Source organism: Corythoichthys intestinalis, chromosome 14 (genome assembly GCF_030265065.1).
Source record: "Corythoichthys intestinalis isolate RoL2023-P3 chromosome 14, ASM3026506v1, whole genome shotgun sequence".
In the NCBI taxonomy this organism is placed as follows: Eukaryota; Metazoa; Chordata; class Actinopteri; order Syngnathiformes; family Syngnathidae; genus Corythoichthys; species Corythoichthys intestinalis.
The window spans coordinates 21,584,800-21,607,640 of record NC_080408.1 but is presented as its reverse complement, the minus strand read 5'-3'; the positions used below and the strand labels follow the sequence as shown (position 1 = coordinate 21,607,640).

The 22,841-nt window shown below is 39.2% G+C and overlaps 1 protein-coding gene across 1 annotated transcript; it reads right to left on the bottom strand.

Annotated features, from left to right (window-relative positions):
• Window positions 1-1,869: 1,869 nt before the first annotated feature.
• Window positions 1,870-22,336, bottom strand: gtf2b (general transcription factor IIB). Its single transcript, XM_057856552.1, has 7 exons — window positions 22,258-22,336; window positions 17,083-17,195; window positions 11,145-11,278; window positions 10,810-10,956; window positions 6,618-6,747; window positions 6,262-6,543; window positions 1,870-2,249 (listed from the first exon to the last, which is right to left on the bottom strand). Exons 1-7 carry the CDS (start codon window positions 22,272-22,274, stop codon window positions 2,116-2,118), a joined length of 957 nt encoding a protein of 318 aa, XP_057712535.1. The 5' UTR covers window positions 22,275-22,336; the 3' UTR covers window positions 1,870-2,115.
• Between the last annotated feature and the right edge of the window lie 505 nt (window positions 22,337-22,841).

The window sequence follows — 22,841 nt, the reverse complement described above, 5'->3', positions numbered from 1 at the left end:
TGTCGGATTGTGATGTGTGCGTTTGTTTCCACTCCTGATTTTCCAGTATGCAAAGTTTTGTTACGGTCTTTGTTTTGTTCATTATAATAATGTTCATGTCATGAAAATTCTGGTTCGGTCAAAGGCAAATTTATGCTGAATCAACCACTAGTATTTTTGACCTACAGGTGTTCAAAAACTCAGGTGAATATACATTGAAAAATTATATATATATTATCGGTCATCGTATCGGTATCGGGCTTGAGGAGCAGGAAGTTATCGATATCCGTTTCAAAAAATGGATATCCTGCACCCCTATTCTTTACCCATCATTCGCACGATCTTTCGTGGAAATCGATCGTCAATTTTCCTTTTTCAGTCCACATCTTGGGACAGTTCCATGGGCTTAACAATTATTGATGACACTGCGCACGGTAGACACAGGAACGTTCAGGTCTTTGGAGATGGACTTGTAGCCTTGATATTGCCCATGCTTCCTCACAATTTTGCTTCTCAGGTCCTCAGACAGTTCTTTGGTCTTCTTTTCTCCACACTCAATGTGGCACACACAAGGACACAGGTTGAGTCAACTTTAATCCATTTTAACTGGCTGCACGTGTGATTTAGTTATTGTGTGTCACAGGTAACTAACAGGTGCTGTTAAGTACACAAATTAGAGAAGCGTTACATGATTTTTCAAAGGGTGCTTACTTTTGTTTGGCCAGTTTTGTGTAAAATGAGAATGATTTAAACCCCCCCTAAATTCTCTTTTGTGTTTTTTCATTGCAAGCAAAATAAATGAAGAAATTACTACCAAAGCATTTGTAATTGCAATCATTTTCTGGGAGAAATTGAGCGTTAACTGACAGCACTGTACCTCCCGTATGTGGTTTCAATCAGTCACGCAAAAATCTGATTTCCGTTCTTTGTAACTGTTCAGACTACAAAAGTGCCTTCTAGTTTCAATATGGATGGGCTAAAAATCCGATTTTGGCTGCCAGCCTGAACAGGCCTCAAGTGTCATCGGCAGTGGTGGTTAGAGTAGCTAAAGATTTTTGTCAAGTAAGAGTAGAGTTACTTTAAAAATAATATTACTAAAGTAGTAATCCAAAAAATGTAATGAGTAACATTGTAACTGCTTACATTAGTTTTCCTCAGAGAAATAAAAAAAAACATTGAATTCCGGTGAGAGAAAAAAATGACAGAAATAAATCATTATTTGTCCAAAAAGCATGAGTGCCCTCTAGTGGAGAAAACAGTTCCTTACTATTATGAAATTATATATCTCTGGTTTTCCGTGGTCAATCAGTTCCAAATAAAAACTGCGAGAGAGGTTAAAATGCTTTTGAGTCATGTTGAGGGCAGCGCTCTATGTCAAATCATTTTTTACGGTGCTTTAAAGACGCCACGTGATTAGACAGGCTGCCGTGATAATAGAACGGCAAGCTTACGTCTTATTAGTATAATGGAGCCATGTGATTATTGTTGCGACGTCTCATTGGTGAAATTGGTAATGCTCTTACTCTTGGCATCGCTGGCATAAAAATTTAACACAGTAGTAGAATAAGGAGGGAAAATGTAACGACTTGTGTAGCCCAAAGTAGCAGAGTGATATTTTATCTTCACAAATCTAAAGTAAAAACTATGGCTTCGTAATACTACTCTTAGAAATACATTTTTCTCAAAAGGTTAATCAAGTAAATGTAACGGAGTACATGTACATTTTTTGTCAGCCATCTTTTGAGTCTAAATGGTTCAAAGTGTCATTTGGAAGTCGAATGAATTTTGTTAATGTTTCTCAATATGGAATCTCAATTCCAATGGAAAGCTTTTATTTAAAATTAGTTTAAAAGTAATCAAATAGAAGCGGATCCTTTTCCTACCCAAAGCTTTTATTTTAAATTAAAGTTCAAACAAACAAAACAGAAGCGGATAATTCTCCTACCCAAAGTTTTTAATAAATGCAGCCTAAAAGAGTGTTTTTTTGTTGTTGTTTTTTTTTACCCCATTTGAACATGTCCGTCAAGTAGGTAAGAGTTCATCTCTTGCGATAACTGGAATGTGTGTCCATCTTTCTGCTCTGAGGACGCCAGAGCAAATGCTTGAAATCTCAGGTGAATAAAAAAGTGGATCTTTTCACATTTGGGGCAGCTTGTCAACCGGCGTGTCAAATTTGAAATCCGGAGGAAAAAGTTCGGCGGCGCGAGGGTAGATGAGTCGGTACGACTGTCGGATGGTCACGTCCGCCACACCGGCGATGTCTCCGATTTCTGGAGAGGAACAAACAAGAAGCAGAGTATTAGAAACTACACGGTCAAATTACGATTTAACGAATGGCACACCTTCGGGTCCATTTTGCAGTATTATGGCATTTCCTTCTCCAGAGTGTTGCGCCAAACTCTGGCTCCTTGATTTCCGAATGACATGCAAAATTTGCTTTCATCTGAAAAAAGTACTTTGAACCACTGAGCAACAGTCCAGTCCTGCTTCTCTGTAGCCCAGGTCAGGCGCTTCTGCCGCTGTTTCAGGTTCAAAAGTGGCTTGACCTGGGGAATGCAGCACCTGTAGGCCATTTCCAGGTTTCTGCAGGTCCCCCAAGGTCTGGAATCGGCCCTTCTCCAAAATCTTTCTCAGGTTGCGGTCACCTCTTCTGGTTGTCCAGCGTTTCCTTCCACACTTTTTCCTTCCCACAGAGGTGCCTTGATACAGCACTCTGGGAACAGCCTATTCGCTCAGAAATTTCTGTGTCTTAGCCTCTTGCTTGACGGTGTCAATGATGGCCTTCTGGACAGCAGTCAGGTCGGCAGTCTTGCCCATGATTGCGGTTTTGTGTAATGAACCAGGATGGGAGTTTTAAAAAGCCTCAGGAATCTTTCGCAGGGGTTTGGAGTTAATTCGTTGATTCAGATGATTAGGTTAGTAGCTTCTTTAGAGTACCTTTTCATGATATGCAAATTTTTTGCGACAGGGATTTTTGGTTTTTCTCGGCTTTTCTGCCAAAATCATCAATATTAAAACAATAAAAGGCTTGAACTACTTCAGTTGTGTGTAATGAATGTAAAATATATGAAAGTCTATGATGTTTATCAGTACATTACAGAAAATAACGAACTTTATCACAATATGCTAATTTTTCAAGAAGGACTAGTATATTATATTAATTATTTTATTAAATAAAAACGGACGTTGATACGACGCACATACAGGTAACTTCCATTTTTAAAAAATCGTTAGAAAGTTGTATGGACTTACAATCCGCTAGCTTGTTGTTTCTTGTTGTCTTCGAAAATTATACTTAGGTGACGGCGCTTCAAGTGTTCGTTCATAGCCGACGTGCTACTGTGGTATGCGAGCTCAGCTTAGCAAAGAGTACAAACAGTGGCACCCTCCATATTTTCCTTGAAATAATTCCAGGCTCTGGCTATTGCGGTCCGCTTTTTTGGCATTATGCCACTTTCATGTGTCACCAATTCTGCCCTGTTTGGTAATTGGCGGTGTTTTCAACTCCTCGCCATAGTGAAGAGTGAACCGGCGATTCACTTGGCTCGTTGTCGTCGGTTCCTCCGATTTCCTCCTCAGGAAGGCGGCGGCGTGCATAAAAACACAGAGAATCGTCGGATGGCTCTTTATGGATACTTTTACTGACCAAAACAAAAATGTGGGGGATGCAGCCACTGAACTCCGCGGTACCCGCGCTCTTTCCCAACTCACTGATCTCGCTCCCTCTCTCTCGCTCGCCCACTTTCTTCCTCTTTGCTCAATCTGACAATGCCGGTCACATTGAAATAAGAGCGGCCCCCTTGGGGGTGCCAGTAACAACCGCTTGCATCGCGAGCGCCCGCCATTCTAAACTTTATCCGCATGTAATTTTTTTTAAAAACAGTCATTACCCGTCGACGTTATGTTTTGCCTGTCGATGCATTTACGTCATCGATGACGTCGACTAGTTGGGACAGCTCTAGATTGAAGTCATCAAAATCAACTTGTGAGCAGCGTGGAAGCAATGGATGAGGAAGCGCCGGGCAATATACACCACAATTTGCAAATGGATTGTGGATGCTTGGGCAGCGTTTGCACATTTTTTCTGGCTTTCGCCAGCATTGGCATCATTTTTAAGGAGGAGGAGACACACGGCAAGGAGACAGACTCTCACAACGACGAGAAGGAACCATCTGTGTTTGATGGAGACCGAGACCAGCTGATGAGAACTGATGGATTTGTGGTTTAAGATTGATGTGAGTACTTTGTTGAAGGGAACCTCAGACTTCAAGACTTGTAGGCTCTAATAAGCCACAATATTCTCTTCTACTAAAATATGTTATTAGAAACACATATTGCCATTGATTTAAAAATCTAATGTTTAGTACAGGTTTTGACCTACGGAAGGCACCATTTTTTTACGCACGCAATGCACGCTGGGGGTGATGATGCGGTTGGCCTGGACTGGAAGAATAGCTGTGCTAGCTAGCAAACAAAGCTAGTAGAGCTGTCCCGACTAGTCGATGTAGTCGACGTCATCGATGACGTAAATCCGTCGACGAGCACAACGTCCCGTCGACGGTTAATGAAGGGTTAAAAAAATATACGTATGGAAAGTTCAGAATGTCGGATGCTCTGTATGCAAGCGGGGAAAGCGGCACAAAGCCAAAAAAAGCGCACCAGAGTGTCTAAAACATTGACTTATTTGAAAGAAACGAAGGAGGGTACACTCTTCTGCCCTGTCGCTTCAATGCCAAGCTTGGCTGCAAGTCGGCCGTGAATAAACACCATGCGCCGCACCAAGTTGGTAAAAAAATTATTTTTTTTTCATTTTTTGTACACCAGAGGGTGCTGTCGCCTTACTGAATAATGATATTTCATTGACACTAGGCCTATAAGTGCTATTAGTATTGTTCTTAATGCTAATTGAAAGGTTTATTTCGTGTTATGGTTTATTTTATGGTTTAGAAAATTATATAAGGTTAAAAGGTCATAAAAATATACAGTATATACAGTGATTGCACTCAAGGGAGAGATTGTCAATGATAAGGTAATATATTAAGGTAAAGGCAATTCATTGATATATAAATAAGGTTTCAAAGGAAAAAGGTGAAAAGTTTTTGTTAATTTCTAATTGTGTTGTTTTATTTGTGTGCACCGTAGCTCTTACAGTGTGTTTACATCAAGAATGGAATAAAAGTTGTAAACCATCAGTTTAAGAGACCATCTTTCCCAATCGGGATGCTACACTAGTTAATTCTATCAGCATTTGAACTCATTGTTTATTTGTGATTTATTATTGTTATTTACATGTTTATTTGTACTTTAATAAATAATTTAAGTGTTCCAATATATTTTTTTGTGAATTGATAAGCGTCAACAAAAATTTCATTGCTAAATTAGTAAAAAAAAATTAAAAAATTTTTTTTTTTTAATTATTAGATTACCCGACTAATCGTAAAAATAGTCGGCTGACTAATCGGGAGAAAATTAGTCGTTTGGGACAGCCCTAGAAGCTAGTATGACGACTGGCATGATTTTGTCACATTCCGCTGCTGATCAGATTGTTTTGTTAGAGAGCTATGGGATGAATTCTCAACATCGTACCGGCATCCAATTCCAGCCCACCAGCAGTGTTTTCAAACCGATCCTAGGCGGCTTGCTGAGATATTGACTTGCTGCTATTTGACAGTTTGTGTATCCTTTTGTTCCTAGTTGCCTTATTTTTTTGTTTGTCTGCCTCTCACCGCGGTTTTCCCTCACGGTTTTTTCACCCCGACCCACTGCCACGGACCCTTTTTTGTCTCCCTTTTCGCGATCGCAGGGTTTTTTGTGTGTTAAAAAAAAAAAAACTTTTACGGAATCCCTCTTATTGTTTTCTGCTTGCTGTCTGAAGTGAGCAGTGTTTTCTAATTCCGTGGTCAAGCCAGCCGCACTTTCTTTTAAGTTGAGTTTCCCTTTTAGGTTTTACCGCAGACGCCGACAACTCATATGGGAAGAGGGGTTTGAATATCAAATTATTTTAACTCATACTAACATTTAACTTTTAAGAACTCAAGAAACAGAAAGAGAAAGAATGTCTTTCTGTCCGTGGTGGAATTTTAACGAGGTCCAATTGAACTCAGTTTTGCTGCGCGCCCTGTGTGTGTGTTAAATACAAAAATATATCAACCGAAATTGAGCTTGCGCCTGTTGAACACAGTGCGCCCTATGGTCGCAAAAATACGGTATTCAAACGGTTTTGTTGTATTCAAACAAATGTTTTTTTTGGAGAGGGGGTGTAGGAAGGTAGGTAGCAGTTACCTTTCTGCGTCTTCTTCTCAGCGGAGGCCTGCGAGGCCATGTAGATGGCGGCGGCTGCCACGGAGATGGGACTGCGTCCTGGTACCAGGTCCAGCTCCACGGCTTTCATTGCAATGTATGTGGCGGCCATTTGCACCTGCTTGGGCAGGCCCAGGTTGGAGCAGAAGCGCGACATGAAATCTCCGGTGGTAATCAGGTCCACGCTGGTCTCCAGCGCCTTCAGGATGAGCTTGAAGCAGCGGCCGATTTCCTTTTTGGAGATGCGCGACACAGCGCAAATTTCTGCCGAAAGGAAGAAAGAAAAAAAAAAATTGTTGACTGGTCCCGCGCCAGAGATCTTTGACTTGCCGTCAGACCTTTAAATGTCCGCGGGACGCCTTCTTGTCTGCAGGCAATGTAGAGGCAGGCCGACGCGATGGCGTCGTTGGCTCGACCCTTCAGGCTCTTCTGTTCATAAACTTGCTTGAATAGGTTGTTGGTTCTGTCCTGCATGGCAAAAAACACCAATGAGAGTACTAAACATTAAAGATTTGAGTGGTTTAGATAGTTCAATGTTTTTTTCTTTTTTTTTTTTTTTTAATATTTGGCGGAAAAAACTCAGGCGACTTGAAGTTCCGCTCTAAGACCCCCAATTTAGCAAACTTTCAAAATTGTCCGATATGCATGTGTGATACATCATTGGAAAGCTTAAAATCTCAATTTTCTGGGGGAAGAAAAATTTTGAGCAGGAGGGCATTTAAAAAAAAATATATATATATTTTTTTTTAAACAGCAAAACCCTATCTGGAGGTGAGAGCACGCGAGAACAGAATTACAGACGCCATGACTTTAACGAGATATTATCGCATACTTTGTTTTGATCCAAAAATAGATAAAACAATATGTCTTTATGCTGCCATAGCAGATTCATGGCGCAATAAGCCACCGAACTATTTTTAATTTGTCCGTTTTACCCTGAAAACCCCTGTTTACAGCGTTGCGCAACTGCTTTTGTTTCAACCTAGCCATAAAAAGAAGGTAAGTAATCGTATTTATTATTCGAAATGTCCGTCATTTTTAGCTAAGAATCATTAATTGATGTCTAATATTTAGTTTAAAAAAAAAAAAAAAAAAAACTTAAAAATTGTTGACTCGCATATTTTTAACAAATTACGTCACAATGAAAAACTTGGTGTCTGTAAAAAAGTCAGATATCTACCTCATAACTATTGCTTATTGTATTTTTTTCGTTACTGTCGCATTTTCCCCAATATTTTAGATGGTAAATGGTGTTATACCTATATAGCGCTTTTCCACCTTTCAAGGCGCTCAAAGCACTTTACACTACTTCGCCATCTACCTACTGGTGACGCAGCACCAGGAGCAATGTGGGGTTCAGTATCTTGCTCAAGGATACTTAGGCAAGTTCATCAGGGCAGAGATTTGAACCCACAACCTCTGGGTTGTGGGAGAGCTACCCTACCACTGAGCCACGCCAGATGATAAATAGTTGATCCAAACAAAGAGAAATTGAAAAACAAAAACGTTTAAAACGGTAAATATATGAAAATGAAATTCTCGACCACTCCTTGATGTCTGCATCGCGACCCTTGTTATATTACCATGTTTCACCCATAAAATCCCTCAAAATTCCGGCTGTGGCCATTCACAGCTGTGTTTTGACACTCGGTAATACATGCTACATGGAGTTTATGGATCAAAAAGTGGTAAGTATGCGATAATATTTCGTTAAAATTGTGGCGTCTTTAATTCTGCTCTCGCGTGTTCAAATCTCCTGTTAGGGTTTTGCTGTTTAAATTTTTTTTTTTTTTTTTTAAATGCCCTCCTGTTCAAAATTTCTCTTCCCCCAGAAAATTGAGATTTTAAGCTTTCCAATGACGTATCACACATGCATATCGGACAATTTTGAAATTCGGCCAAATTGGGGGTCTCAGAGCGGAACCTCATGTCACCTGAGTGTTTTCCGCCATACATATCTTAAAAGGAATATAGTTTTTTTGAATTAAAAACGTCTATTCAATGCAAAGGATTTAAGTAAAAAAAAAAAAAAAAAAAAAAAACATTTAAAGCATTTTAAAATTATATCGGATAATATCGACATCGGTTTTTTCATGATCTGTTTTGGGCCAATATGCATATGGCAGAGTACAGTGATACCTCAGCTCACGAACGCTTAAGCTCACGAACTTTTCGCCTCAAGAACATTAAATTCGCGAGCATATAGTCTCTGCTGACGAACTAGTTTTCGGCGGGCGAACCAAACCACGCGGTCGAACAGCGCCACGAGAAGCTGACGCACGCTCATGGCGTCCCAGTTCGTCCCCTCCCTTTCGTTGAGTGCGGACGTGGTTTGTGTTTGATAGACATTTTGGACCATATTGAGTGTACTTTTGCTATTATGGGACCGAAAAAGAGTTACCTACAGTCCTTATGGAAGGTGACTCGTGTTACCAATTCGCCCTCGACTGGTAATTGGCGGTGCTTTCAGCTTCCCACCGTAGTGAGAAGTGGACCGGCGAGTCACGTTGGCTCGTTGTCGTCGGTTGTCTTCGGTTCGCCCGATTTCCTCTCCAGAAAGGTGACGGCGTGCATACAAACACCCAGAGGCGTCGGATGGCTTTTTGTGGGCACTTTTATTAACAACCAAAAGCATGTGGGGGACACAGCACTGGAGTCTAGTCTATGCTAACTGCGCACTTTGCCGGTAACACTCTCCCTTCCAAACAGTAACTCCCTCCCTCCCTCCTCCTCCCACTCCATTCCATCAAGCCATCAACTACCATCACAAAGGTAAATAAAACGACTTTATTATACAGTACAGTTTATTTCTTTAATTATAATACAATAGCACATTTATTATACATAAAATAAGGTATATTTTTGTGTAGTTTTAAGGCTTATTTAGTAGAAAATTATGTTTTATGGGGACCTGGGAACGGATTATTCTCATTTTAATGGTTTCATATGGGAAATAAATGTTCGGAAGACGAAATTTTCGCCTTACACACACTTTCTGGGAACCAATTATGTTCGTGAGCTGAGGTATCACTGTACTGTCATGTCCACTCATTGGCGGCCTGTGTTTCTGGTGTTTTTTGCTCCCTGCTGGCGCTTAGGTGTAATTACGTTTTATAAGTTCCAGCACTTTCTGCTGACGTAATCATATGTCAATGCGAGCTCATTGTGAATAGAGAGGGCTAAATGGACAAGCTAAGTGTACCGTAGCAGATCTTGCCATCTCACCACATTGTTTGTGTCTTATGGAAGCATGACTCTTAAGTTATATTCTTCCTTTTATAATCATGGGCTCTGTGTAATATATTGGAGATGTGCATAATTTGTTTTGTGGTAAAATGTAGTTACATTATTTCATTGCTTGCAAGCTGTACTACCCGTTGCTATTCAAATTGGCACGTGGTGTATTCTTTGCTTTTTTTTTTTTTTTTTTTTTTTTTTTAATTACTTTTTTTCATATTATTGACAAAATGTTTTGTTGTTTTTAGTTTTACAAAAAGTATCAGTCCTCTTGTCAAGAGAAAAATAACCACAGTATACCCAATTCAACTTTACTTTGTTCGCTATCTGTCGATTTATGTATCTACGCACACATTGAGGACACAATAGGTGCCTTATTGGCACTTTAACTTGTACTTGATCTAAAAAAAAAAAAAAAAAATGTGCTTGCACTATTTTGATTTCAAAATCAAACATAGTGGTGCAATAAAGGCACTTTTTCCATAATTTCAGTTGCAGTTCTTATTTTTCATAAAATGTTTTTAGGGAAAACCTTGACGTGGTTACATTTAGCAGTATCAAAGCATCCAGTGGGGCATCACAATACAATTAGCCATAATATGTTAAGTCCTCGACCGCATATATTGGTATCGGATTTTTGGAGTTGGACAAAATCGGAATTTTGGTTTAAAAGTCATTATAAGGCAGCTCTACTATTTACTATTATTTTGCTTTTTTATTTAACAAAGTACATAAAATTATTTTTAAAAAATATTTCCTTCTATTTTAATAATAGTTCATATATATATATATATATATATATATACATATCAAGAATTTAGACATTGTTTTTTTTCCCTGATTGCTTCTTCAAATTTAATAAATAAAAACTAATAGTTTAAACTTTTTTAGTTTTAAAATTTTTTTCACGGAGAATTTTTTAAATATAATCAGACAATATTGACTTTTTTTCCTTGTTCATATACAATGTGCAAAAAATATATATTTTAAAAGGAATATAGTTTCTGCAATTAAGAAAGTAAATTCAATGCAAAATACATTCTGAGTTTAAAAGAATTCAAATTTCCAAGAAAAAATAGTCAATATTTACTGTTATTTTTTTTATTAGCACCTAAAACGATTAAAAAAATGCTTCTAAAAAATTTATTAATGTAAAATAAATAAATAAATAAATAAATTAAAAAAGAGGATTTTACCAATTGTACAAAAACAACGTGTCTCAAAAATGTATTGACTATCAAAAAAAAAAAAGCTATCGATTTAATTGGATAATGGCAGCCCTAGTCCACTTACGATAATATTTCTGGGGAGGTTGATGCGATCGGCCATGGTGGTGATCTCTTTGAAGGCGTTGAGCATTGCGCGGTCCGAACTGCTCATGGTGCGCCGATTCTGGTACTTGGAATTGCCGAACTCATCGAAACTAGCGGCGCCTGTTCCCTGGAAGTCCAAACAAAATTTGGTTGAAATCAAAACATAATCACCCCTCCATATTTTGGAGAAAGTGTGCAATGTTATGAGAATCAAGCCATACTTTCAAGAAAAAGTACAAGCAGTAAAAAAAATTTTTTTTTTAGACATCTATTAACGTTAGTGGAATGAAACATGTTGCTGCCGGGTGAGCCAACCTTGCTGATCATGGTAGTAAGATCTCCTCCATTTAGCAGCGGGTTCTGCGCGTCTCCCACTCTGGACGGATCTTTGAGCGCTTTCTCGTTCGAGAACGTCCTCCACTCGGAACCGACGTCAATCACTCGATCGCCTGGGACATTTTTGGAGAGATTTTCACATTTATTACGGTAACGCATTAGTTGCCCGACCAATTCCACAATGATTTTTATACTACTTTTTTTTTACCGATCTGGTGTGTAATTGGCAAAAACCACATTGGTTTGACCGTCTTTGCTGGATCGGAATGATAACCTGCCACCCACTGCTGCCATATATAAATATTGAACTCATTTGACTGCCCTTGACGGTGCCAGACATCTAATCCATTTGACTGTGAGGGGCTCCTCCCAGTCAAAGGCACAAAGCCCAAAAAGAAGACCAAGTGGCCAAAACATGGATTTATTTTAACGGAACAAAGGGGAGTGTCACTGTCTATGGAGTCTCTGCAAAACCGAGCTTGCATACCACAGCAGCACGTCGGCCATGAATGAACACCTGAAACGCTGTCAGCCAGGTATAATTTTGGAAGACGACAGGAGACTAGGCATGTGCCGGTTACCGGTTTCACGGTTTACCGTGGTGTGAAAACCACTAAAATTTACCGTCAGACCGTAGTACACTATTCGCCATTTTTCATGTGTCAAAAATGCAGCCAGAAGTGGCTTGGCGCGGCAGCGCTCACCCCCTCCCGTTTGTTGCTGTGTGAGAAAGAGACACTATAGACCCTACTCACTTACGTCACAAAATGACGTGTCGCTGTATCCGGCCGCCATATTGTCCGTATTTTTTAGACTTATTCTCATTGTTTTCAATTAGTCGTGCAAGTTATAGAGCAATTCATGGAAGCCCCGGTGTTATCTGACGCTGTAAACTCAGTGGATGCGTTGCATAAAAGGCGTTATGTGGAAAAGCTTCAGTTTATCCATTCGCCAGGTCCATATTTGATGCCTAAATCGATGTTTTTCGACCCGCTGTCTTCGCCGTCTTTGCCTGACATCTGCTAGCTACCCTGATATTTACAACTATCTTGTCCACACAAAATTAGCCTATTCTCGCGAAAGTTTGAAAAACTTTAAGAGCTTGGAGGCTTATAAATACTTCGTTGCTGGTTGGGTGAAACAGGTCCTCGTCCACGAAAATTCGGCAGGAATCTATCTTGTGCTCGGGAAGGTGAGTTACGAAATTTTCAATTCAAAATCTTTTGTTCTTGCTAACATCCACTGTCAAGTCTAATGTATTTCATGTCATTTGTCAATGGAGCTAGGGCTTTTAATGTTTATATGGTTTAGCGATAGCACTCTCACTACATACATATATAATATGTAATAAATATGAAGTGCGATAGCACTACTCCAGATTGTCCCTAGTTGAATTTATTTTTTGGCTTTTGACCTCAATAGTGAAATTGTAAATTAATTGTATGACAACTGTCTGATTATCCCCTTATAATTATATATTTTCAGGTAGTTCATTCACAACTTCTGAGTGTATGTTGTCGGCGATTAGCCTAGCAATGATCTTAATTGTGGTTGTCAGCCCAAAACCCTCTAAATATATATTAAATGCATCTTACCAGATATAAAATGACTACTACATAATCTGTGGTAGTCGTTTGGAGCCCAGTTTTCTCGTTGAATTGCAGCAGTCAATCTCGGTCTCCTCTCCGGGTCTCTCGGAATACGGTAAAACTTCAAGTCTCTCCGTCTATCTTCTCTGTTTTTGCAACCGACCGCCACACACGACTTCACCATTTTGATTATTAATGTCTACCAATTTTCTGCTCGTTAACATTAATAATCAAAATGGTGAAGGCGTGTGTGGCGGTCGGTTGCAATAACAGAGAAGATAGATGGAGAGACTTGAAGTTTTACCGTATTCCGAGAGACCCGGTGAGGAGAGCGAGATGGGCTGCTGCAATTCGACGAGAAAACTGGGCTCCAAACGATTACCACAGATTATGTAGTTGTCATTTTATATCTGGTAAGATGCATTTAATATATATTTAGAGGGTTTTGGGCTGACAACCACAATTAAGATCATTGTTAGGCTAATCGCCGACAACATACACGTATGTATGTAGTGAGAGTGCTATCGCTAAACCATATAAACATTAAAAGCCCTAGCTCCATTGACAAATGACATGAAATACATTAGACTTGACAGTGGATGTTAGCAAGAACAAAAGATTTTGAATTGAAAATTTCGTAACTCACCTTTCCAAGCACAAGATAGATTCCTGCCGAATTTTCGTGGACGAGGACCTGTTTCACCCAACCAGCAACGAAGTATTTATAAGCCTCCAAGCTCTTAAAGTTTTTCAAACTTTCGTGAGAATAGGCTGATTTTGTGTGGACAAGATAGTTGTAAATATCAGGCTAGCTAGCAGATGTCAGGCAAAGACGGCGAAGACAGCGGGTCGAAAAACATCGATTTAGGCATCAAATATGGATCTGGCGAATGGATAAACTGAAGCTTTTCCACTTAACGCCTTTTAAGCAACGCATCCAGTGAGTTTACGGCATCCGAAAGCACCGGGTCTTCCATGGAATGCATTATAAATTGCTCGATCAATTGAGACCATTGATAATACAGACACAAAATGACGGACAATGGGGCGGAACAATACAGCGATCACGTGATTTTGTGACGTCGGTGGGTAGGGTCTATAGTCTATAAGCTATATTTATTTTAATTTTATTAAAAAAAACAATTTTTTAAATTGATAATTTTACCAATATTAAATTAAAAATTAATTTTTTAACCCATACATATCAAAATAACACATTTTGGAGCTATAATTGCAAAACCGTGATACCGTGAAACCGCGGTATTTTTGCCCACGGTTATCGTACCGTCAAAATTTCAAACCGGCACATGCCTACAGGAGACAACAAGCCGGCCGATCTTAAGTCCACATAACGACATTTTTAGTTGAAGTTGCCTTTATGTGCGTCATAGGACAAAGTATTAGGGGCTAATGTAGCTGAATAAGCAGCTAAGTACTTTACGTAGTGCGTTGCCGCCTCCGTTAAAATCAATATTTAAAGCATCTTGCATCTTAGAATCGGTTTTACAAATAAGGAAATCATTATTTTGCTTCAGCTACATTATAATCAATAGAAGAATTTATACTAATGCTTCGTTGTAGCTCCCATCTAAGGAACTTGTATGTAAAGTCCGTAGCGGCTCACAGCTACATTACCCCTATGTAATAGAGACTTTTTTTTTCGTAGCAAAAGTACAACTTTACTTCGTAGTCCTTTAAAATTTATTTGGCCCCAATACTCCACCGTAGCGTCATATCAACTTCTATCCTAAGTCACAGTGTTCTGAATCTGCTTACATGCCTTTCTTTTGCACGAGTTAATGCCATCAGCATTTGATCTCATTGTTTACAGTATTTTAAGTCGCACCTGGGTATAAGTTGCACCAGCCCAAGAATGCGCAACGAAGAGGAAAAAAAAAACATAGGTTGCAATGGAGTATAAGTCACATTTTGTGGGGAAATTTACTTGATAAAATCCAACACATAATACAGATGTCATCTTGACAGACAATTTAAAATAAAAATACAACAGAGAACAACATGCTGAATAAATGTATAGTATGACATGATAATGTTACATGATGCATGAACAACGAAATGCAAACGTGGCCGGTATGTTAACGTAACCTAGCTATTAAGAGTTATTCAGATGACTATAGACCCTACTCACGTGACGTCACAGCCACGCCCCCGCGCCATGTTGTCCGGATACTAGTCATGTTAATGCATTAGCGCTTCGTAAATTCATCCTATTATGGCGTGTTTTTCTGCTCGTTAACATTAATAATCAAAATGGTGAAGTCGTGTGTGGCGGTCTGTTGCAAAAACAGAGAAGATAGACGGAGAGACTTGAATTTTTACCGTATTCCGAGAGACCCGAAGAGGAGACCGAGATTGACTGCTGCAATTCGACGAGAAAACTGGGCTCCAAATGACTACCACAGATTACGTAGTAGTCATTTTATATCTGGTAAGATGCATTTAATATATATTTAGAGGGTTTTGGGCTGAGAACCACAATTAAGATCATTGCTAGGCTAATCGCCGACAACATACACTCAGACGTTGTGAATGAACTACCTGAAAATATATAATTATAAGGGGATAATCAGACAGTTGTCATACAATTAATTTACAATTTCACTACTGAGGTCGAAAGCCAAAAAATAAATTCAACTAGGGACAATCTGGAGTAGTGCTATCGCACTTCATATTTATTACGTATTATATATGTATATAGTGAGAGTGCTATCGCTAAACCATACAAACATTAAAAGCCCTAGCTCCATTGACAAATGATATGAAATACATTAGACTTGACAGTGGATGTTAGCAAGAACAAAAGATTTTGAATTGAAAATTTCGTAACTCACCTTCCGAGCACAAGATTCCTGCCGAATTTTCGTGTACGAGGACCTGTTTCACCCAACCAGCAACGTAGCATTTATAAGCCTCCAAGCTCTTAAAGTTTTTCAAACTTTCGTGAGAATAGGCTGATTTTGTGTGGACAAGATAGTTGTAAATATCAGGATATCAGATGTCAGGCGAAGCCAGCGGGTCGAAAAACATCGATTTAGGCATCAAATACGGATCTGGCGAATGGATAAACTGAAGCTTTTCCACGTAACGCCTTTTATGCAACGGATCCAATGAGTTTACAGCGTCAGATAACACCGGGGCTTCCATGAATTGCTCTATAACTTGCTCGACTAATTGAAAACAATGAGAATTGGTCTGAAAAAGAGGTACAATATGGTGAGTAGGGTCTATAGCATAAAGAACATGCTAACAAGTTTACCAAACCATCAGTGTCACTCCAAAACACCAAAATAACATGTGAAATGATATAATAATGTGTTAATAATTTCAAAGTCGCTCCAGAGTATGTCGCACACCCAGCCAAACTGAAAAAAAACTGCGACTTATAGTCCGAAAAATACGGTATTTGAGATTTATTATTGTTATCTATGCGTTTATTTGTACTTTAAGAATATAAGTGTTCCCAAAAAATGTTTGCGATTTAATAATTGTCAGCAAAAATTTAACGGCAGAAAAGAAAATTTAAAAAGTCAGTAAAAAAAAAAAAGATCAGACAAGTCTAGCGAGAGACAGCTCAATTTACAATTTTGAGAAAACGTTTCATTTTTAGTCTCTTATTTAGTCTGGGAAACATTTTTTTGAAAATAAGGAAAAACGTAAATCTCTTAAACTTTTTATTCATTTACTTTTCCCTTTTCTCTTATTTGTTCACAATTTTTTATTAAAAAGGGGGAATCGGTAAACATGGTCTTTTTTCATTTTTCGATTAAATTTGAAAGTGAAACTAGCGATGAACCCATTCCAATTCACAGCAGAAGGATGAAAAGAGCATGTTTTTCTGATTATGAGTCGTTTTGTAGAATATCCTAGAATGATTTGTTGACCCATGGATCGATAATTGTTGCATCACCATATCGTGAGATCATCGTTATCGTGAGCCTTGTATCACAAATCGTATCATCTCTTGAGGTACCCAGAGGTTCCCATCCCTACAAGGAAGTGTACTCTACACTCTGGCAGAGTGTAGACAATACTGTTAGTTCAACGTTGAGCATTATTTTCAGGCCTCATCTGCTTATTAGAATAGTAAGATAGACGACAGTAGTTACAAAATTGCCTTTCTCAAGCGGGAACGATCAATTGCAGTACGTATCTTTCGTATGATGAATCGTTTTTCGTAATATAAAGTGAAAAAAGCTTTGAAAAAATTGACATAAAATGATTTTTTTGTGTACCGACGTGTTACTGTACTCATGCAGCGGGTCATATCTGTTACCCCTTGTATAACCCCCTTGGTGGAAAATGCTTACCTACAACGAGGCCGCATTCGGGGCAAATCATGTCCCCTGCTCGATAGTCCTCCACCAAGATGGCATCGGGGTGGTTGGGGCAGTGAACTCTGGGAAGGGTCAAACCATCTCCACTGGGGATGCATAATTACATGTCAATGAATGAGGAAGTTACAAAACAATCACCCAATAGTAGACATGTGCCGATTACCGGTTTCAAGGTATACCGTGGTATGAAAACATCATGGTTTCAATAACGCTAAAAATGTTCCGTCATAGCGTCCCGAAGATATTAGCTATTGACCCAAAACTGCAGGGATTAATCCCTCGCTTGCAGCTGCAAGGGTCAACCTTCCTCCACCGGTTCTTGCACAGTGTCAGTGAGTCAGCTGTGCTACACGATGGCTGGAGGGGGTGAAACTCCTGAACTTTTTTCCCCCCTCGTCGAAGAAAAATAAATCGCTGGTATGGGAATACTTCGGCTACAGAAAAGTTACAGACTGCCGCGGCCAACCAACATGTTAAAACATATTTTGCGGCATGTGGCTGTCAAGGAGGCAATAGCTCCAATATGATTTCGCATTTATACAAAATTAAAGGTTCATAAACACTGTCATGAAAGTTTCCCACCAGCTACGAGATGTAACTCCAGCGTGTTTAGTGTGTCTAGCGGTGGTAAAATGTGTTTTTTTTCTCTCTGGCAACTGTGTTGAGAAGGAGTGTGTAATGTAAACATGATACGAGATACATGATGCACACGTGCTTTTTATGGAAAATAATTCAATTATTTTTGTTCTGATGGTAATAATGTTGTACTGTGGGTTTAGGCTCACTTAAAGGACTGCATTTATTTTTATTCTATTTAGAATATTTCAGTTATTTTATTTTATTCAGACTATTTCAGTTATTTTTTTGCTTTTTTATAATTTTGTTCTGATGGTAATAATGTTTAGCTGTGGCTTCAGGCTCACTTAAAGGACTGCATTTATTTTTATCTTATTTATAATATTTCAGTTATTTTATTTATAATATTTCAGTTATTTTTTTTGCTTTTTTATCAATTTTATTTTCACTCAACATTATACTTATGTTGCAATTTGCTATTATGTTTTGAAAAATAAAAATCCTGTTCGATGGAAACAAGTTTTTTTTGTGTTTTTTTTTTTTTTTTAAACCCAGAGATCTCAAAGTAACACATTTTTGAGCTGTAATTGCAATACAGTGATACCGTGAAGCTGTGATACTTTGTCTTAAGGTTATCATTCCATCAGAATCTCATACTGGCACATGCCTACCCAATAGTGTAGGGTTGTCAAAAGTTTCAAAGTACTGAAACGAATACAATGTTTAACTGCTCTTAATGCTCTGTACGATCAGAAATTTGTTCTCATGATGTAAACTTGATTTTGCACTACACTTGATGCTATTGACGGCACTAGACATTTGAAGTGAGACTGAACATTTGTTCTAGGGATGTCCCGATCCAGGTTTTTGCACTTCCGATCCGATACCGATATTGTTTTGCACTTCCGATCCGATACCGACCTATCTGAGCATGTGTTAAAGTTTAACGTTATTTAGCCTCCTTACTTAGCTGTCAGACTCATGTTGAAAAAGGTTTTAGTACCCTTGATAACTAGCCAGCTGAATTAGGTGAGTTTGAATAACACACAACGGTTGGTAACAAGAAACTGACCTGTTTATTCAGTGACAAACACAAAACATTATAAATAACAAACAGAAATGGCATAGTCAGTCAGTAAAACGTGCAAATAATATTGTAAACTGTCTTAAAAAAGCAAAACACACCAACAACCTCAGTGGAAAATCCCACAAATCCCCCAAGCTATTAGATGCTTTTAATGTTTTCTTTCATTAGTTACAAAAATTGTATAAAAAGCCTCTCAGGTTTAAATAAACGACTATTTCAGTATCAAGTTAACATTTTAAAACAGTAAATAAAATACTCAAGTCCCCATTCTGTATCAGCAGCTTTAAATTACATTCAATTCATTTAATTTTGCGAATCAACTGTTAAAGTTGTTAAAATTGCTCCCGTTATTCCATAATTTCCCTTCTGTCTACTTTCGACATGTGAAAGTTTTAAGACTGTTTTGAAGATAGATTCAAGGCAAGATTTTGCCGATTTGGGAGTATTTTAGATAAAAAGTTAATTAGGTTCGCTTGGGAGGTTCACAACAGCCTACTAGGGAAGTCTTCTGCTTTAAGATGGCGGCTGTTTACTAACGCATCTGGTTTTCAATACTTCTATGTTGCTAACGCAATCGAGTCTGTCGTGTAGCATCTGGTTCTATATACATATATCTATTATCTCCAGTAAAACGACGTTGACGTAGTTTGTTGCAGCTGTCAGCAGCAGTCAGGTATTCTTGTGTTTTTTATCCAGCGGCATGAGTTGAGCTAAAGCCGTGAGTTGAGCATTGGCATTACACGGGTCTAAGACAAGTTATGTTTACTTTCGGGACACAATGCGGTCAGTTTCTCATTGCGTCCCGAAGACCGCGCTGTGTATTAGTTCCGCTTTACTTGACATATTTCAATAATCGGAATTTGGATGTTTGTGAATCGTTCTCGAATCTTCAGCAGCCGAATCACATGTTGGATGCTGCGTCTTTACTCACGTGAGATAATGGCTCGTCATCCAGAATGAATTCTTCGGCAATGACTCTTGTTATTCCCTGGGCTTTGGGACTGTCGAGTGCCAGTTTGTCACGCATAGCAAAAGTTTCTGCCAGTGTTAGTTGCGTTGGACCTTTCTTTTTGTCTTCGGTTTTCTTAACATACTCCTCATATTGTTTGTGGTGGTATTTCGCTAAATGCTTGATTAGGTTGGTTGCATCCAGGGGTCGTGTTAACCGAATATTTTCCGTCGTTGACCGTTTTTTTAAGACGGTGACGGAAAAAACTGAAGTCCGGCCGTCATTTTGACAGGTTGCAATTCACACCCCAGACAACAGGGTGGCGAGTGAGCATATTAATTAGCTATTGTCTCTCTTAATGCATGACGTCGTTGGCTATTCTGTCAGAATATTGTAGCGTCACCGGGATCTGGCGGCGGCACCGTAATTGACACATCAACGTGAGGTTCTTATTGGTGCACCCGGTGTGCCAGCGCATCATCCAATTGGTGGACTAGATTGCCGCCTGTGTATAGACCCCAATCACATGACGTCACAACTCCGCCCCCCTGACTGGAGCCGCCATATTGTGTGTCAGCTCGTCGTGTACACATTACCGTCATGTACATGCCTCCTATTACGGCGTGTTTTTCTGCTCGTTAACATTAATAATCAAAATGGTGAAGGCGTGTGTGGCGGTTGGTTGCAGTAACAGAGAAGATAGACGGAGAGACTTGAAGTTCTGCCGTATTCTGAGAGACCCGAAGAGGAGAGCGAGATGGACTGCTGTAATTCGACAACAAATCTGGGCACCAAACGATCACCACAGACTATGTAGTAGTCATTTTATATCTGGTAAGATGCATATAATATATATGTTGAAGATTTTGGGCTGACAACCACAAGATCATTGTGTGACGTTGGTGATTGGGGTCTATATAGTTGCCTCTTTTTCTTTGGGGGCGGAGTTGTTGTTTTGTTGGTGTTGTTGGCGGTAAGCAGAGTAAAAAGAGGGAGAAAAATACCACGACTTCCGTGTCTAATTTTTCGCCGCCAAGCAAGCGTTACAATATTAATTAAAAATGAATGAAAACTAAATACTATTGAATATGTCATCATTATCATTTTAAAAATTTAAGTGACAGGTAAAAATAGATTATGACCGGATTTTTATGACCCTGTCAGTCAAAATGACAGACAACGAAAATATCTAGCGCAACCTCTGGTTGCATCAAAACTTCTTACAGCTTTACCACTACGCTTGACTTTATTGTGGCATATGTTGCTCTCTGCCTCTTCGTCTTTGTCGTCCTTTAAGGTGAAATGATCCCACACATCTGACATTTTTACCGATAAAGTCTCTCGGTAAATTGGGAGACGGTAATGTAAATGTAGTGTGTTGAAGGTGTGCCGTAAAATGCGGACCGGATTTTAGGGAAACCGAAGCAAAAACTGGAATGAATTATGTAAATCGGTGCGCTGGAAAACCCGGACCGTACATTAGAAATATAAAATGGATCGGAAGTCTGGATCGGAATTTTTCCCATGTTCCAATCCGATGCGCATTTTTTTGCCCATATCGGCGTCCGATCTGATCCAAATATCGGATCGGGACATCTCTAATTTGTTCATTCGCTGCCAGCCCTCCTGGTTCAAATGGACTGGGCATCTACATAATACACTTCTTTCATTGACATTTACATGAGTTTAACAAAGCCCTCCGGTTGTCGAGTGTGACAACAAGCCCTGTTCTCCCCAAAACAATCAAGGAAACAAATGACGGCCAAAAATTTTGGTGCAGATATTCTTCTCTAGAAGTGTGGAAATCATTTTCAGCTAGCAACTAGCTAGCTAGGGTCCCTCAAATTTCAGAATTAACTCATTTGCAGCCATTGACAGCAGTCATTTGAAACTGGGAGGGTGGGAGCGAATGAACGTAAGCCACCCCTCCTACTTCAAATGGATTGGACTTCTACTGGTGATAAACTGATTTCAAAAATGAGTTGTAATTTGGCTTTACAGTACAATGTTGTCTAAATGCAACTTTAAATTCTAAAGTATAGATATTTAAAAATATATATAAAGTACGATACACCACTCACGATTAAATATCGGTTGATCATACATCATTAGAATTTCGCCCGCGATAGAAAAACAAGTTCCAATTCTAATGTGACTACACTACGTAATGTCTTGTCACCGACACAGAGGGCTAGTTTTAGCCACACGGCTGGCGAGCTAAATACGGAGTTGAAAAATAACCTAAGGAAACAAAACCTAAAATCAGCGATAACTTCGATGTACGAAGGAGCTTTTTAAAAGAACATGTTGAAAGCCAACAACAACAAAGAAACAGTGTGTGGGCAGAATTACCGGTGCTTACTATGCTATCTATGCTAAAAAAAAAAAAAATGCTAGCTGAAACACTGGAGGGGCGCTAGCGGTTTTTATTTTGTTTTTAGTCCTTTGTTTGACACTCGAATTCATACGTGTGTCAAGAGGAAAGAAATAAATTGTCGTCGGACCATATATGACGACTAACAAGTGCCGTACTCACCGGCTTGTCGACGCCATTTGTACAATGTCTGCCAAAGAAACAAACCGCTAGATTGACGGGCTGAAAAGTACCCCTATTTATACATTCGCAGTCACGTGACTTTTGTACTACGGTACGTCAGACAGTTCAAACTTAAAAAAACTCAATGAACCGTATGTGAACTGTATGGATGGGCTCTGTCGCTGTGGAATTTAATTCCACACAATGTACAGTATTTTGAATTGTGGGTCGATTAGATTTTCAATTAAAATGCAGTTTTGCTGAGCCACCTTACAAATCAGATAAATAAGGTTCAAATCATAGGGGGACTTTGACTTTTAGGGCGGGGGGGGGGGGGGGGGGGGTCACAAAACTAACAGGAAGTGACTCAAAAAAATCTATATCAACAGGAAGTGACCCAATATGAACAGGAAGTGTCCTCGAAATGCCACAAAATCAACAGAAAGTAGCCCCACAATGCCCCCAAATCAACAGTAAGTGTCCCTGAAAGGCCCTCAAAACAACAGGAAGTGACCCGATATCAACAGTAAGTTATCCGATATCAACTGTAAGTGACGCGATATCAACCGGAAGTGACGTGACAT

Coding starts and splice junctions, on each gene's coding strand:
- gtf2b (XM_057856552.1), bottom strand. Junction 6,748..10,809: donor ACCTCCCCAGAAATATTATC/GTAAGTGGACTA, acceptor TTTGCCATGCAG/GACAGAACCAACAACCTATT. Junction 6,544..6,617: donor CGTCCCGCGGACATTTAAAG/GTCTGACGGCAA, acceptor TCCTTTCGGCAG/AAATTTGCGCTGTGTCGCGC.